The sequence below is a fragment of the Myotis nattereri genome (genome assembly GCF_964212035.1).
Source record: "Myotis nattereri genome assembly, chromosome: 2".
In the NCBI taxonomy this organism is placed as follows: domain Eukaryota; kingdom Metazoa; phylum Chordata; class Mammalia; order Chiroptera; family Vespertilionidae; genus Myotis; species Myotis nattereri.
This window is the reverse complement of record NC_138076.1, coordinates 104272759-104289849: the sequence shown is the minus strand read 5'-3', so window position 1 is coordinate 104289849 and position 17091 is coordinate 104272759. Positions and strand designations below refer to the sequence as shown.

At 42.7% G+C, this 17091-nt stretch overlaps 1 protein-coding gene and 1 pseudogene across 2 annotated transcripts in view; both read left to right on the top strand.

Annotated features, from left to right (window-relative positions):
- Nucleotides 1-17091, top strand: part of TRPC4 (transient receptor potential cation channel subfamily C member 4) — a 312640-nt gene that overhangs the window by 26972 nt on the left and 268577 nt on the right. The window contains exon 2 of the mRNA XM_081083501.1: nucleotides 15355-15873. Within this exon, the coding sequence (XP_080939627.1) occupies nucleotides 15355-15873 (519 nt within the window). The remainder of the gene's footprint in view (nucleotides 1-15354; nucleotides 15874-17091) is intronic.
- On the top strand, nucleotides 12419-12764 carry LOC308513435 (cyclin-dependent kinase 2-associated protein 1-like; annotated as a pseudogene). The gene has a single exon. The product of its transcript is annotated as a cyclin-dependent kinase 2-associated protein 1-like (transcript).

The window sequence follows — 17091 nt, the reverse complement described above, 5'->3', positions numbered from 1 at the left end:
GTCCACAGCATATCTGGGGGGACATGTGGGCTTCGCCCTGTGGGGCTGCCAGTGTCTCGAGGTGCCTGGGAGGAGCCTGCTCTCCAGCCACCTGCACCGTGCAATCCTTCACAGCCCTGCAGGCCCCTCCACTGCCCTCCCCTTCCACCAGAGTCCTGGCCGCATGGACGATTGACACGCGCCCTGGAAAGGCTTACCCTACAGTCTCACCCATGGGTCCCAGGCCGGAAGCCCCTCTCCCTCCATGAAAGTGTGCGGGTTTCTAACAGACACATTTGTCAGACAGCAACGTGGCACAGAAAAGCTTCCCGGCCCCACCTCAAGGTGTTGTTAAACATCTGACATAACATTGGAAAACACTTGATTCTTATTTTTGTCATTGTTAATCTTCACCTGAGGATATTTTTCCATTGATTTTTTTAGAGAGTGGAAGGGAGATGAGGAGACAGAGAGAGAAACATCAGTGTGAAGAGACACATCGATTGGTTGCCTCCCACAGGCACACACCCCGGCCAGGGCAGAGATCAAGCCTGAAGTCAAGATATGTGCCCTTGACTAGAATTGAACCTGGGACCCTTCAGTCTGGGGCCAATGCACTATCCACTGAGCCAAACTGTTTAGGGCTTGTTTCTTATTTTTCAGTGTATTTCACACAGTATCTTTATGGTATCGGGTTTATAGTAAACTAGAAGCCCAGTGCGTGAAATTGCATGGCCCTGCCCACCCACGCATGCCCTGCCCACACGCCCGCAGTCCCACTGCATTCGCAGCCCTGCCCACTTGTGCTCACCTCATTGCACTGGCAGGCCCACCCACCTGTGTGCACCTCTACTGCACACCAGAACTTGTCTTTGGTCATTACGGCATTCGGCCACAGGCCTTTTACATTTGAATTCATTTAATGGAGAGATGGGAAATGTGTGTTCTAGCTTTCTGTCAAAATGTTACTCATCTCTTTGAGGATATGGACTGTTTCATCTTTATTTTTCTCAATTATGAAACTATAATACTTTGCCAGACAATAGATTCAATAAATATTTGTTGATTGAAGTGTGAATGCATTATTGAATTACAAAGATTTTTAAGTCATGGTAGTATTTTAACAAAATAAATTATTTGAAGAAGTCAATATTTTAGAACAATCACCTTTGCAGTAGTGGAGGGAAGAAATTGAAGACATATTTTGTCATTATTTAGAATTGTTTATATATTATATTACTATTATAAAACCCAATGGCCCCTTTTTATCTTGCTAAGGCTTTCATTCTATTAACTGTTTAAGATAAAGCCTTTTATTCCTTACATTGCAATATGTAGTAAAGACAGCATATAAATTATGTAAGAGTAAAAAGAAATGCTACAATGATTAAAACTATGTAATTTTAAAATTAGTTATTTATTGATCAATAAATCATTATTGAATATATTTGGTTGGTCCTATAAAATATTACCATGTAATAATTATTCAACAAAATTCAAATTATTATAAAAATAAATTTAAAATAATTCATGTATTAATAATTATAAATTCACAATGATTTATTTAGACTTAAAAATCATAAACAGAATATTTATTCTTGGTATATTCTCATATATTTTAATCAATTAATAATATCTCTAATATTATGACACTGACCTTTTTTCTGAAAAATGTATTTCCTTTTCAAAAACTTATTGTTGACACTGTTACAGATGTCTACCTCCCACACATTTTTTTACCAACCTCAACCTAAACCCCAAACTCCCTTCCTCTGGTCATCACCACACTGTTGTCTGTGTTTGCAGGCTATGCATATATGTTCTTTAGTTGATCTCTTCACCTTCTTTCATCCAGTACCCACCTTCACACTCCCTTCTGACACATGTCAGTTTGTTTCATATATTCATGCCTCTGGTTCTATTTTGTTTGTCAGTTTATTTTGTTCATTATATTACACATATAAGTGAGATCATATGGTATTTGTATTTTTCTGTCTGGCTTATTTTGCTTAGCATAATAATCTTCAGGTCCACCCATGCTATCTGAAGAAGGTATGAGATCCTCCTTTTTTACAGTCACATAGCATTCCATTGTGTAAATGTACCACGGTTTTTTATCCACTCATCTACTGATGGGCATTTGGGCTGTTTCCAGATATTGGCTATTGTAAATAATGCTGCAATGAACATAGTGGTGCATATATTCTTTTGAATTGGTGTTTCAGGACTCGTAGGATATATTCCTAGAAGTGAGATTCCTAGAAGTGGGACAAAAGGCAGTTTCATTTTTAATTTTTTTGAGGAAACTCCACATTGTTTTTTACAGAGACTTAACTAGTCTGCATTCCCACCAACAGTACACAAGGATTTTTTTTTCTCCACATTTTTGCCAATACTTGTTTGTTGATTTAATGATGGTAGCCATTCCAGCAGGTGTGAGGTGATTTTTCATTGTGGTTTATAATTTGCATCTCTCTGATAACTAGTGACATTAATCATTTATTCATATGTCTATTGGCTATCCATATGTCCTCTTTGGAGAAGTGGTCTATTCAGGTCCTTTGCCAAATTTTTATTTGGATTGTTTGTTTTTTGGGTGTTAGGTTTTATAAGTGCTTTATATATTTTGGAAATTAACCCCTTATCAGACATATCATTGGCAAACATATTCTCCCATACAGTGAGTCCCCTTTTCATTTGGTTGATGGTTCCCTTAGCTGTGCAGGAGCTTTTTAGTTTGATGTGGTCCCATTTGTTTATTTTGTTTGTGCTTGCCCTGGCAGGTATATTGGCAAAAATATTGCTGTGAGAGATGTCTGAGATTTTACTGCCTATATTTTCTTCTAATATTTTTATGGTTTTGCAACTTACATTTAATTCTTTTATCCATTTTGAGTTTATTCTTGTATATGGTGAAAGTTGGTGGTCTAGTTTCATTTTTTGCATGTACCTGTTCAATTTTCCCAACACGATTTATTGAAAAGTCTGTCATTATTGCATTGTATGCTCTTGTCTACTTTTTCAAATATTAATTGACCATAGAAATGTGGGTTGGCCAACCTGGCATGGCTCAGTGATTGAGCGTGGACCTATGAACTAGGAGGTTGCAGTTTGATTCCCGGTTAAGGCACATTCCCAGGTTACAGGTTTGATCCCCATTGGGGAGTGTGCAGGAGGCAGCCAATCAATGATTCTCTCTCATTATTGATGTCTCTATCACTCTCTCCCTCTCCCTTCTCCTCTGAAATCAATAAAAATATATATATTTAAAGAATAAAATAAATGTGGGTAGATTTCTTGGCTCTCTGTTCTGTTCCTTTGAACTATATTCCTGTTCTTATGTCAGTATCAGGCTGTTTTTATTACAATGACCATGTGGTATAGTTTGATTATGTATTTTGATACCTCCATCTTTTTCTTCTTTCTCAAGATTTCTGGTGCTCTTCAGGGTCTTTATGGTTCTATATAAATGTTTGGAATATTTGCTCTAGTTCTGTGTAATATACCATTTGATATTTTAATGGAGATTGCATTGAATCTATAGATTGCTTTGGGAAGTATGAACATTTTAATGATGTTCCAATCCATGAACACAGTATTGTTTCCACTTACTTGTATCTTCCTCAGTTTCCTTCTCTAATGTCATACAGTTTTCTGAGTACAGGTTCTTTTACCTCCTTGTTACATTTATTCCTAGGTACCTTATTTTTTTTGTTGCAATAGTAACGGTAATTGTTTTCTGTTTCTCTTTCTGATAGTTCATTGTTAGTATATAAAAATGCCACTGATTTCTGAATATTAATTTTGTATCCTGCTACTTTACCAAATTCATTATTAGATCTAGTAGTTGTTTGGTGGAGTCTTTGGGGTTACCTATGTACAATATCATGTCATCTTTATGACAGTTTTATTTCCTCCTTTCCAATTTGGATGAGAGTTATTTCTTCTTCTTTTCTGATTGCTGTGGCTAGGACTTCAAGTATTATTTTGAAAAAGAGTGGTAAAAGCAGGCATCCCTATCTTCTTCCTGATATTAGGGGAAATGCTTTTAGTTTTTGCCCATTGAGTATGATGTTAGCTGTAAGTTTTTTCATATATGGACTTTATTTTAGGTTGAGGTATGGTCCCTCTAGTCTCACTTTGCTGAGAATCTGTATATAAAAGCCTAAGCAACTGTCGCAACCGAAACAACTGAACAGACACTGAACAGGCTGCGTGGGGTGACCAGGCCAGCAGGGGGGGCAGTTAGCGGTGACCAGGCCAGCAGGCAGGAGGCAGTGAGGGGTGACCAGGCTGGCAGAGGGGGGCAGTGAGGGGTGACTGGGCTGGCGGGGGGGGGGGGAAGTTGGGGGAGACCAGGCCTGCGGGGGGGGGGGGGCAGTAAGGGGTGATCAGGCAGGCAGGCAGGTGAGCAGTTAGGAGACAGTGGTCTTGGATTATGAGAGGTCTGTCCGACTGCCAGTTTAGGCCTGATCCCTGTGAGATTGGGCTTAAACCGGCAGTTGGACATCCCCCAAGGGGTTCTGGATTGAAGAGGGTCCAGGCTAGGCTGAGGGCACCACCCCTGCATAAATTTTGTGCACCAGGCCTCTAGTCTGTATATATATATATATACACACACACAAAGGCCTAAGTGACTGGTCAATAAGTAGCTATGATGTGCACTGACCACCAGAGGGCAGACACAGGAGCTACCCCATGTTGGTCAGTGTGCTCCCACAGTGGGCATGCTGCTCAGCTGACAATAGGCACCAGATGCTGGGCTCATGGCTGGTGAGCGCAGCTTCGGCAGGGTGAGCCTTTCCCACAGACACTTCCCTGCGTGCCCTTCCCCCATCTGGAGAGGGACTGGGATCGGGACTGGCATCGGGACTGACTGGGCGTGAGCCTGTGGATGCTTCTCGGTCATGGGCACAACAGTATCACCCAAAGACAGCACGTGAAGACTACAGCGGAGCTGCAGTGAGCCTACCAAGCAGTGGTTGAAACAGGCACAGTGGGTCTGGGATGAGCGGGAGCTGCTAGGTGCCCTTGTCTGGGCTCGGGCTCCTCCCTGGCAACCTGCCCCTTCAGCACTACTACATCCCTTGGGGATGTAGGACTGCTGGTTTTGGCTGATCCTGCAGGCCAGGCCAAGGGACCCCACTGGTGCATGAATCCGTGCACCGGCACTCTAATTTTTATCATAAGTGCCTGCTGGATTTTTCTTTATCTATTGATAGGATTATATATTTTTAATCTTTCATTTTGTTTATGTGATGTACAATTTTTTTAATACTCTACCAAGCTTGCATCCCCAGAATAAATCCCCCTTGATCATGGTGTGTGATCTTTTAATGTATTGCTGGATTGATTTGAAAATATTTTGTTGAGGAATTTAGCATCTGTGTTCATTAAGGGTACTGGCCTATAATTTTATTGTGTTGAAATATTTTTATCTGTTTTTGGAATTAAGATATTATTCCTAATAATCGTATCTAATAAAAGACAAAAAGGATAATTGACCATACCTTCGCTATGCTTCCCATTGGCTAATCAGGGCCATATGCAAATTAACTGCCAACAAAGATGGCAGCCGGCAGCCACACAGCTTAAGCGAGCAGGAGGCTTGCTTGCTCCAGTGATGGAGGAAGCCAAGGTTGCCCCCCTGCCGCAGCCCAGCTCTGAGCTCCGAAAGCAACAAAGTTTCAATTATAGAAGCTAAACAAACCCCAGATACCTGCTTTCAGCAGGCCGTGGCCTCAGAGCTGGAGCGAGCAAGAGCCAGCTCTCAGCTCCAGTGATGGCAACAAAGTTTCAATTATAGAAGGCAAATAAATCCCAGAATTAAAAAAAAAAAGAAGAGGCTGGGAGCTTTAGTCACCGGCCAGCCTGAAAACGGCCCTCAGCCCCTCACCCAGGCTGGCCAGGCACCGAAGCGGGACCCCACCCTGATCTGGGACATCCTTCAGGGAAAACCATCTGGCCCCCACCTGGGCACCAGGCCTCTATCCTATATAGAAAAAGGGTAATATTCAAACTGACCCTAACAGCAGAAAGACTGGGAATGACTGGTCACTATGACACACACTGACCACCAGGGGGCAGACATTCAATGCAGGAGCTGCCCTCTGGTGGTCAGTGTGTTCCCACATGGGGGAGCTCTGCTCAGCCACAGCCAGGCTGATGGTTGCCAGTACAGCGGTGGTGGTGGGAGCCTCTCCTGCCTCCTCAGCAGCACTAAGGATGTCTGACTGCAGCTTAGGTCTGCTCCCCGTTGGCAAGTGGACATCCCCCGAGGGCTGCCGGGCTGCCAGAGGGATGTCTGATTGCCAGCTTAGGCCAAATGCCCTGGGGAGCTGGCCTAAGCCAGCAGGTGGTCATCCCCTGAGGAGTCCCAGACTGAGAGAGGGCACAGGCCGGGCTGAGGGACCCCCTCCCCCCTGAGTGCACAAATTTTTGTGCACTGGGCCTCTACTATCCTAATAAGAGCTTGGAAGTATACTCTCCTCTTAAAATTTTGGAACAGTTTGAGATGGATAGGTGTTAGTTTTTATTTGAATGTTTGGTAAAATTTGCCGGTGAAGCCATCTAGTCCAGAACTTTTGTTTGCTCTAAGCTTTGTTATTGCTGTTTCAATTTCATAGTAGTTATAGTCCTATTCAGGTTTCTGACTCTTCCTGATTGAGTTTTGGAAAATTGTATGTTTCTAGGAATTTGTCCATTTTACCCAGGTTGTCCAATTTGTTGGCATATAGTTGTTCATAGTATTTTCGTACAATTCTTTGTATTACTGTAAAGTAAGTTATAACTTATCCTCTTTCATTTCTGATTTTATTTATTTGGGTCCTCTCTCTTTTTTTAATGATTCTGGTTAGAGGTTCATCAATTTTGTTTATCTTTTCAAAGAACCCACTCATGGTTTCCTTGATCTTTTGTATTACTATTATTTTTAGTCTTTAGGTCATTTATTTCCTTCCTTCTACTTACTCTGGGCTTTTCTTGTTGTTCTTTCTGTAGTTCTTTTAAGGGTAGAGTTAGATTGTTTATTTGAGTTTTTGTTTATTTGTTGTTGTTTTTTTGCTTCTTGAGCTAGGCTTATAATGCTATGGACTTCACTTTCAGGACTGCTTTTTCTGTTTCCCATAGATTTTAGGTTGTTGTGTGTTAAAAACATATGCTTTTCAATATGGCCATTTTATAATGTTTTTGATAAAACATCCTGTAAGTTTTTCAAAGTAACATTTTATGGTTAATGAATTGTTGACACTTTAAAAATATATGGAAAACTATGGTGAAATTATACTGAATTCAGAAAATCCCATTAAATTACATCTGTCATTTAAATCTAAATTTACTATAGGAACTTATTTACTTGTAGTTTTTAATGTTTTTGTTGATTTCAGTGAGACAGGAAGGGAGAGGGATAGAGAGATAGAAGCATCAATGAGAGAGAGATGATGAGAGAGAAACATCAATTGACTGCCTCCTGCACTCCCCCTACTGGGGATTGAGCCCACAACCTGTGTGAGTGCCCTGACTGGGAGTCAAACCATCAAACCTGGGATCTCTTGGTTCTTGTGTCAATGCTCAACCACTGAGCAACACCAGTGGGGTTACTTAATAGTTTTGATTTTACTAAATGTCTGCCATAGCAAATACTTAGTGTATAGTTATAGATGAACTCTTGTTTGGTTTTATTTAAAGGATTTCTTTCTCTTTGTAGTAAATATATAACTAAATTAATAGTTAACGTTATCTTTAAAATGAAAGATTACTTAAAAATAATGCAGTATGTATTGACCCTATTTAAATGAAACATACTATCTCACAAGGCAATACCGTTTCCTTTATTAGTGCATTTTAAAAATCGTGGTTGTTGCTATTTTTATCAACTAATTGCATATATTTCAAATCTTTATATCTTTATATAATGTTTCTTATAAAACAAATTGATATTCTAAATGGCCAGATGAAATAAAAGCATGTAGGTTTAATTATTCACATGTAAACCCTACACCTCTACTTAAAAGTAGTAGAATTGAAGTTTACTATTAGTGGTGTTTTCTGCATGCTTCTTTTCCTTTTGATCCTATTTTCTTCATATTTTACCAGCAGCATATTTTAATGTGACATGTATCATTTTTTTTCTGTTATTCCTGCTTAACTTATCCTTATGTAACTTTTATTTTCACAGATGACACTGTAACTTTTTGCCAGCAGGGAGAAATATTAAACCAAAAATTGTACAACAGCATGGTGTAATGTAAGACATACAGAATTGGATGTCAGACAAGTGGACCTGGGTTCAAAGAGCAGGCCTTTCACTTACTTTCTGAGGGAACATATGTATAATATGTGAATAATCAATGGGGAGGGTTAATGTAGGTAGAAAATGCTTACTAAATAGTGCCTATTAAATTATTTTCCTCATTACCATTTCTACAGTATATATAACCCAAAGGAAATTATGTGTAAACACACTAGTGACCTGATTTACTAGGGAGCAATTGTTTATCCTATCTAATAAAGAGGGAATATGCTAATTGACACTCATGCCATTGCAAAGATGGTGGTGCCCACAGCCAATAGGAGGAAATATGCTAATTGACTGCCCAACCCTCAAAGATGGTGGCGCCCACAGCCACATGATGGCAGCACCCAATCCCCTCAGCCCCACTGTGGCAGCAGGCGTGCGGCAAGGCCTCTGGAGTCCCCTAGTTCCCTCAGTCCCCCAACCTCCCAGGGCTGGCCCAAGGTGCAGGCAAGCCTTGGATGGCAGCTTCCCAGCCATCCAGGCCTGCCCCAGGCTCAGGTAACCAGAGCTGGCCATGGCTTGTGCTGCCGGCAGTGGCAGCAGCAGAGGTGTGATGGGGGCATCGCCTTCCCCTGATTGCCAGTTCGCCTCCCACCCCTGAAGGCTCCTGGATTGTGAGAGGGAGCAGGCTGAGCTGAGGGACCAGTGCATGAATTTTCATGCACCAGGCCTCTAATTATATATATATATATATATATATAATCTCCTATCTAATAATAGACAAACATGGTAATTAACCATACCTCCAACATGCTTCCAATTGGCTAATCAGGGCGATATGCAAATTAACTGCCACCCAAGATGGCGGTTAACTGCCAATAAAGATGGCGGTTAATTTGCATACATAGGCACATACAGAGGCGAATGGTATTGGAAACCCAGGCGACAGGCAAGAACTGGGGGGCGGGCAAAGGTGGTCCTGCCGGCCCCCTTTGCCCACCCCCCAGCAGGTGATCACCATTGGAAAGCCTGGCGGCAGGAGAGGCAACAACCCCAGGCCGGGGGTGCGGGCTGCCTGCGGCCGGTGATCGCATTGTGGATCAGAGGGAGCGAGAGGCCGGGCACAGGCCAGCCGGCACCCCCGGATCCCCAGGCCGGGGGTGCCAGCTGGCCTGCTTCCCCATGATCGCCATGGCGATCGGAGGGAGAGAGAGCCCTGGCGCAGGCCAGCCCGCATCCCCGGACCACCCGAGGGTCGGGGGTGCGGGCTGTCCTGCTTCCCCGTGATCGTCATGGCACCCCCAGCACCTCAGCACCTGAGATGCAAAGGTTGGGGATGAAATGACTTTTCCCAACCACATCTGCAAATATCCTGTGGAAGGCATCACTGAAGAGTTTACAACAACTCTCTTACTTGGCAAGGAAGAAAACAGTTGGCAACTGGAAACAATCCCTTACATCAAAGTTAAGGTCCCTCTGAGTAAAAAAAAATATTTCCAAAGTAAAGGAGGGAGCAGGCAAAAATAATAGGTTCTCATGACTTCCACTGAAGTTTGAGCATATGACAGAGTCAAAAAGAACAGACAAATTAAAACAGACAGTGGGCCAAACTGGTTTGGCTCAATGGATAGAGCGTTGGCCTGCGGACTGAAGGGTCCCAGGTTCGATTCCAGTCAAGGGCATGTATCTTGGTTGCGGGCACATCCCCAGTAGGAGGTGTGCAGGAGGCAGCTGATCAATGTTTCTCTCTCATCTATGTTTCTAACTCTCTATCCCTCTCCCTTCCTCTCTGTAAAAAAACAATAAAATATATTAGAAAAAGAAAAGAAAAATCAATGATGAGAGAGAATCATTGATCGTCTGCCTCCTATAGCCCCATACTGGGGATCAAGCCCACAACCTGGGCATGTGGCCTGACCTGGAATCAAACCATGACTTCCTGGTTCATAGGTTGATGCTAAACCATTGAGTCACACTGGCTGCTCTCAATTCTAATTTATAAATTCATTCCAAGGACATATACAGCTTGAAAAGATTTGGAAGTAGTTTCAAAAAAACTAGCTTTTAAGTAACAAGGAAACAGTTATAGAAGAAAGTTTAAATTAAAAGAAAAAATTGTTTTGATTTATTCAAGAGTGAGAACATCCTCCATGAAAACGTGTACCTTGACTGTGGATGATTGGGAGGCCTTATCACACCTTAGGAATTCAAATGCTTTTTACAATGAAAAGAGAGTTTCATCTCATTTCTCTACCAGGGTAGATGTCTGTCAATAGAAGGTGGACATCAATAAAAGGAGGGGCTTGCACAATCAATCCAGAAAGTCAGCAATCTATGAATAATCCAGAACCGAGTATTTATCTCCTCTGCCACACACCCTCCCTCCCAGCCAGTGAGCAAGATAATTACTCTTAAGTCAAGCTAAGTGCCCCCCAGTCACAGTGGCCCAATGCTGACATACAAAGCATACAAATAATTCTCACTCTGGCATAAAAGTGACAACTTTCTTGGAAGTAAAGCAGATACGGTAAATTTCTCAAAGTCTTCCTGAAACATTTTTTAAAGTAATTTTTACTTCTTTAGAAAAAATGCCATGGGAAACCATCTGTAATAAAATGCCCATTCTATAAAATAATTCATCTATACTAATAAAAGGGTAATATGCTAATTAGACTGGGAGACCTTCCAGATGTTCTTCTGGACAAAGCCATGGTGGCGGGGCCGAGGTAGAGGCAGTTAGAGGCCAAGAGGGGAGGGCAGTTGTGGGTGATCAGGCAGGTGGGGGGCAGGGCCATTGGGGGTAAGCAAACCAGCAGGGGGGCCAGTTGGGGACAAGCAGGCCACCAGTGGGGGTCAGTTGGAGGTGATCAGGACAGCAGGGGGGGGGCAGTTTGGAGTGAGCAGGCCAGCAGGGGAACAGTTGGGGATGAGCAGGCCAGTGGGGAGGGAAGGTAGGGGCGAGCAGGCCAGCGGGGGTGGGCAGTTTGGAGTGATCAGGCTGGCAGGAGGCAGTTGGGAGCAAGCAGACTGGCAGGCAGAGTGGTTAGAGGCAATCAGGCAGGCAGGCAGGCAGGTGAGTGGTTAGGAGCCGGCAGTCCTGGATTGCGAGAGGGATGTCCGACTGCCGGTTTAGGCCCAATCCCTGTAAACTGGCAGTAGGACATCCTTCTAGGGGTCCCAAATTGGAGAGGGTGCAGGCCAGGCTGAGGAACATACCCTCCCCCATGCACGAATTTCATGCACAGGGCCACTAATATATATATATATATATATATATATATATATATATATATATATATAATGCATATATATATATATAATGCAAATATATATATATATAATGCAAATTAGGCCGGGAAACCGTAATGGGTCAGGACTGTACAGGAGGAGGTTGCGCACAGCAACGGGTGGGGCGTAACTGGGAAATGGCTCCCTTAGTAGTCCTGCGGGGTCAATCTCAAGAGGACAGTCAAGGTGCCAATGGACCAGTGCTGCCAGCATGATCCCAACAGCACTGCCGGCCTCCTGGAACTTGGCCTCGGGCACTGAGGCTGCTTCCCCTCCCTTAGACTGGCTCCCTTAGTAGTCCTGCAGGTTGAATCTGAAGAGGACAGACCAGGCACCAACAGACATGAATGTGAGCAGACAGAAGGAAAAAAAGACCTTCAAGGCCTGTCCAAGGTGATTTGCATTTAAAACCAAGTGGGGTGGGTCTGGAGCTGCGCAGCACTGACAACCATGGCAGTCTCCCTGTCGGCAGCATGACTGAGGCTAGGAGTGTGAGGAGTGAGGGCCATGAAAGCTGGAGGCCTTGGCTGCGAACAGTCAGCTAATTTCAGCTCCCAGGCAGGCGCGATCAGGGAAGCCGGTGGGGCCTTTGCAAAAAAAAAGAGAAGGCTGAAGAGGAACGATACTTCAGAAAGTAGACTAAAGAACAGCTGTAAGCCTTGAAGAAACAACATGAAGAAATCACTCATCATAAAAAGGAGATTGAGCGTGTGCAGAAAGAAATTGAGCAGCACAAGCAGAACATCAAGAAACTGAAAGATCATGATACTGCGGTGGTGTCAGGGTGAGGGACAGCCATATTTGCCAGTGCGGCCCAAGCTGTCAACAACAAAAATTGTGCGGGAGCTCAGCAGGCACTTGGATGGGTGCACGGATGCCAGGACCAACCGCGACGGGGCGGGGAGTTGGGGGGGAATGTCTTACGAACCTAACTTGACCACACACATGTCCACCGCTTCCCTCAATGCCACTGGGAGCGTCCACCTGCCTTCCACCAACATGGCAACGTCCTCCCAGTACCGCCAGCTGCTGAGTGACTAGGACCACCATCTCTAGGCTACACGTAGGGAACAGAGAACAGCCAGGTTCCCAGAGAAAATATGCTGAGCTGTTGGCAATTATCAAAGAGCTGGGGAAGGAGGTCAGACCCATGTACAGGGGCAGCAAGAGCGTGATGGAGAGACTGAAACGAGGCATCAGCCACACGACAGGGCTGATTCGGGAGTACTTGGCCGAGATGAAGCGGAACACCAGGTCCTAGCCCCTGAGTCAGCGTGAAAAGCTTTCCATCTTCTTCCAAGAAGTGACAGCTCATTTCCCCCTGCCCCCCTTCAGATGAAACTTGGTTTCAAAATGGTAACAACTTGGTTTCTCCTCCCCGTGCCCCTCCCGTGGTTCATCAGGCTCTGAACCTCCCATCGTTAAGATGGAGAAGAGATTTTTGCAGTTATTAGATTTACATATTAGTTAGGAACTACCCAGGGCATTTTGTGTGTGTTTTTTTTTAAAGCATTGATTTACATGATGCGTGTCAGTTACCTATCACAGCAAACTGTAGTTGGCCTTGCAGATACTGGTGTTTCTCTTCGGGATATATTTCTGTTCCTCACATGGTTCTTTATGTCTCTCTTCTGAGCTGATCCAACTCTGAGGGTTTGTTTCAGTGAGTCCTGAGGCAGCGCTTTAGTAGCCAGTGCCTGTTAGCCACACAGTATAAATTCTGCTCAATGTAACTTTTTTTTTTTTTGCTTAAGCATTTGCATGAATATTAGTACTTTGAAGTTGATCTTTAAAATGGACAAGTTATAAATACAGAAGAAAGAGCATCTTATGGAACTTTTCCTGACAAGGACCCCTGAAATTTCCCCTAAGGATGTATGTAGATTTCAGTTCCGCCTTTCCCATCAGTGGATCCAAACATCTGGAAGAAAGTGACTAATACTGTTTGCATCTTGTATGTATTTATTACTTGATGTAATAAAGCTTATTTTCATTAACAACAACAACAACAAAAAAACACAACAAATTGAAAGATCATGCTGATGCTTAAGTGCACACAGTTCCCCATAGAATGGCTACATATTGTCCACTTCTATGAAGACATAGTTCTGGTAACTAATATCTATCTTTGCTGCCAACAGATTATAATAAATTGTGATCAGTGGAGAAAAAAAAACACAATTGGGTGATGTCAGAATTACCCAAGCGCCCCCCCAACCCCTTCACCTGCCCAGACACCTAGGGTCCCTTTACAGCTGGGCTGAGCCCAGGGCTTCCCAGTGGCCTGGACACTAGGCCTGACAGCCTCTCTGGCTTGACCCAAACATCTAAAGTTCGCATTAGTTGCCAACTTAAGAAATTGGAGCATTCACCTAAAATCAGGATTCCCCACTTCTCTTTCCAAGGGGGTTGATTGGGCTACCAACCAAGGGTGGTTGGTGTCACTTCAACTTTAAGAGGAACACCCAGCTTGGGGGTGTGGTGAGGAGGAAGCTATCCGTACAGACAGTTCAGTTATGTAAACTCCCGCTAACTATGGCACAGCCCAACAGTGTGGCCACTCAACTGCGAGGCAGCACAGCCATGAAACAGTGTGGCTGTTAAACAAGGTCCCTCTCCAGCTTTCAGGGGGCTTCACCTAGTCCAACCCACTGCACTCCACTCGGCCCTGAGCTGTCCAGTGCACCACACTGCCCCAGTGAGACAGCTTCAATGTTTCAGCTCCAGAAGACAGAACACATCCCAGCAGAAAGGGAAAGTGTAGCCCTGGCCAGTGTTGTTCAGTGGATAGAGCCTCCGCCTGAGGACTGAAGGGCCCGGAGTTCAATTCCTGGTCAGAGCACAGGCCTGGGTTGTGGGCTTGATCCCCAATGTGGGGCGTGCAGGAGGCAGCCAATCAATGATTCTCTCTCATCATTGAGGTTTCTATTTCCCTCCCTCTCTGAAATTAATCTATACTAATAAAAGGGTAATATGATAACAACTTCTGGACGACTTTCCAGATGTCCTTTCGGACAAAGCCATGGTGGCGGGGCCGAGGCAGAGGCGATTAGGGGCAATAAGGCCAGCAGGGATGAGCAGTTAGGACAATCAGGCCAGCAAGGGAGAGCAATTAGGGAGAACAGGCTGGCAGGCAGGTGAGCAGTTAGGAGCCAGAGGTCCCAGATTGCGAGAGGGTGCAGGCTGGGCTGAGGGACCCCCGTCCCCCCATGCATGAATTTCATACACCAGGCCACTAGTTTTTAATAAAACAATGGTATTTGCAATGTAGCATATCTTGTCCCCTGGAAAATGTACCATAGAGGGATAGATGAAAATAGAAAACATGAGGCTAGACCTCCTATGTCTGCTGCCATCTTTAATCATTGGTTGGATGTTAGGAATTCAGAAGATAACACACACACACACACACACACACACACACACTGAAGAATTAAAATACTTTTATTATAGAGGAAAATTTGTTTTAAAACAAATAATTAACTATTTTTAATGTATTTCTTAATTATTTAGGAAATCATCATCTGGGAAAGAAAGGCAAAGATTGTCAGTCAGAAACTAAGTTGGAAGCAAGAAGGGCTGTAACCAAATAGCGAGTTTCCATAGCCACTTATTTAAGATTCCTAAAATGTTGTAATTCAGATTAAAGAAAGAATAACGTGTCATTATATAGGAAAGTTATTTTTCTGTAATTCCCTCTTAATTTTTTGGAAAAACAGCTATATCCCTCCACATAAAACAGGCAAAAGATTTATGAACTCTTTTCAACATTCTATGACATGCTGTCTGAAATTCACAGGTTTGAACAAATGAATAAATATTCATTAAATCTGCTTTCCTCTTTTTCCTAGGTACCTCCCATACTCCTTGATAAGCAGTTCTCTGAATTCACTCCGGACATTACACCAATCATCTTGGCAGCCCACACAAATAATTATGAGATAATAAAACTTTTAGTTCAGAAAGGAGTCTCGGTGCCCAGACCCCATGAGGTCCGCTGTAACTGTGTTGAATGTGTCTCCAGTTCAGATGTGGACAGCCTTCGCCACTCACGCTCCAGACTCAATATCTACAAGGCCTTGGCTAGCCCTTCTCTCATTGCACTGTCAAGTGAAGATCCTTTTCTCACAGCCTTTCAACTAAGTTGGGAGCTTCAGGAATTGAGCAAGGTGGAAAATGAATTCAAGTCTGAGTATGAGGAACTTTCACAACAGTGCAAACAGTTTGCTAAGGACCTACTGGATCAGACAAGAAGCTCCAGAGAACTAGAAATCATACTTAATTACCGAGATGATAATAGCCTCATAGAAGATCAAAGTGGAAATGATCTTGCAAGACTAAAATTGGCCATTAAGTACCGTCAAAAAGAGGTGAGTGTTGCCAGAATTTACCCATCAAAACATCATAATTTTAATCACAGTGCAGGAAAATGTTACTCCAAAATTAGGTATGAGAATTCAATTTATTTATTTATTTATTTAATCTTTTCCATTACCATTTATCCCCTCTGTGTATGAGTATTTTCTATTTAACTGTTATGTGGATGATGTTTATTATTTGATTGGTATTTATTTGTCAGATTGATAATTATGAAATACATTGAAGAGTGATAAATGATTTTGCAATTGGTGATGGTTTAGTATCTGTTAAATGAACATATTTACTTTGGCATAATGCAAAAAATGAATAAATTTTAAATTTTTCAGACTGAGCTTTTTGGTTCTCTCATGTGTAATTCTTGTTACTTTAGGTTGTCATGCATCTTTCTCCAAGCTTCTGTTTTCTCATCTACTTAATGGACTTCATATTTATAATATTTGATTATACATGTGTTTATACATATAAAAGGTGTCTCTCACAGATTTATAGAAATTGTAAAATGTTTGGATATATTTGAAGACTCTTAGTGAATTATAAGGTGTTATATTAATAAAATACATTATTAGAAATTATTAATAAAGAAAAAGCCTTTGCCCCAACAGCAGATAAAAGTACTAAAACCTTTCTCATGTTTGGCTTAGTTTCTTGATTGTTCAGCAATAAGAGGTTAAGAGGAAACTCCAAACTTTTTTCCACCGAGGCTGCACTAGTTCGCATTCCCAACAGCAGTGTACAAGGGTTCCCTTTTCTCCACATCCTCACCAATACTTGTCATTTGTTGATTTGTTGAAGATAGCCATTCTAACAAGTGTGAGGTGGTACCTCGTTGTCATTTTGATTTGCATCTCTAGAATGATTAATGACTTTGAGCATTTTTTCATATGACTTTTGCCCTTCTGTATGTCCATTTTGGAGAAGTGTCTATTAAGGACCTTTGCCCTTTTTTTAATTAGATTGTTTATCTTCCTTTTGTTAAGTTGTATGAATTCCTTATAGATTTTGGAGGTCAGTAAATATTAGTAAAGATTCACTTTGAGACTATTAGGTCAGGAAATTGCTTGAGCCACCATTGTCTCAAATAAACAATCAATGCATAGCTTTTGCCCTTGCCAAAACTCAAGGTCCATCAGCCTTCTGGGTTCCTTGTTTACACTTTCCTGATAGTGCAGACAATGGATAGCTTCCAGCATAGGGGTGATCAGGCAGTC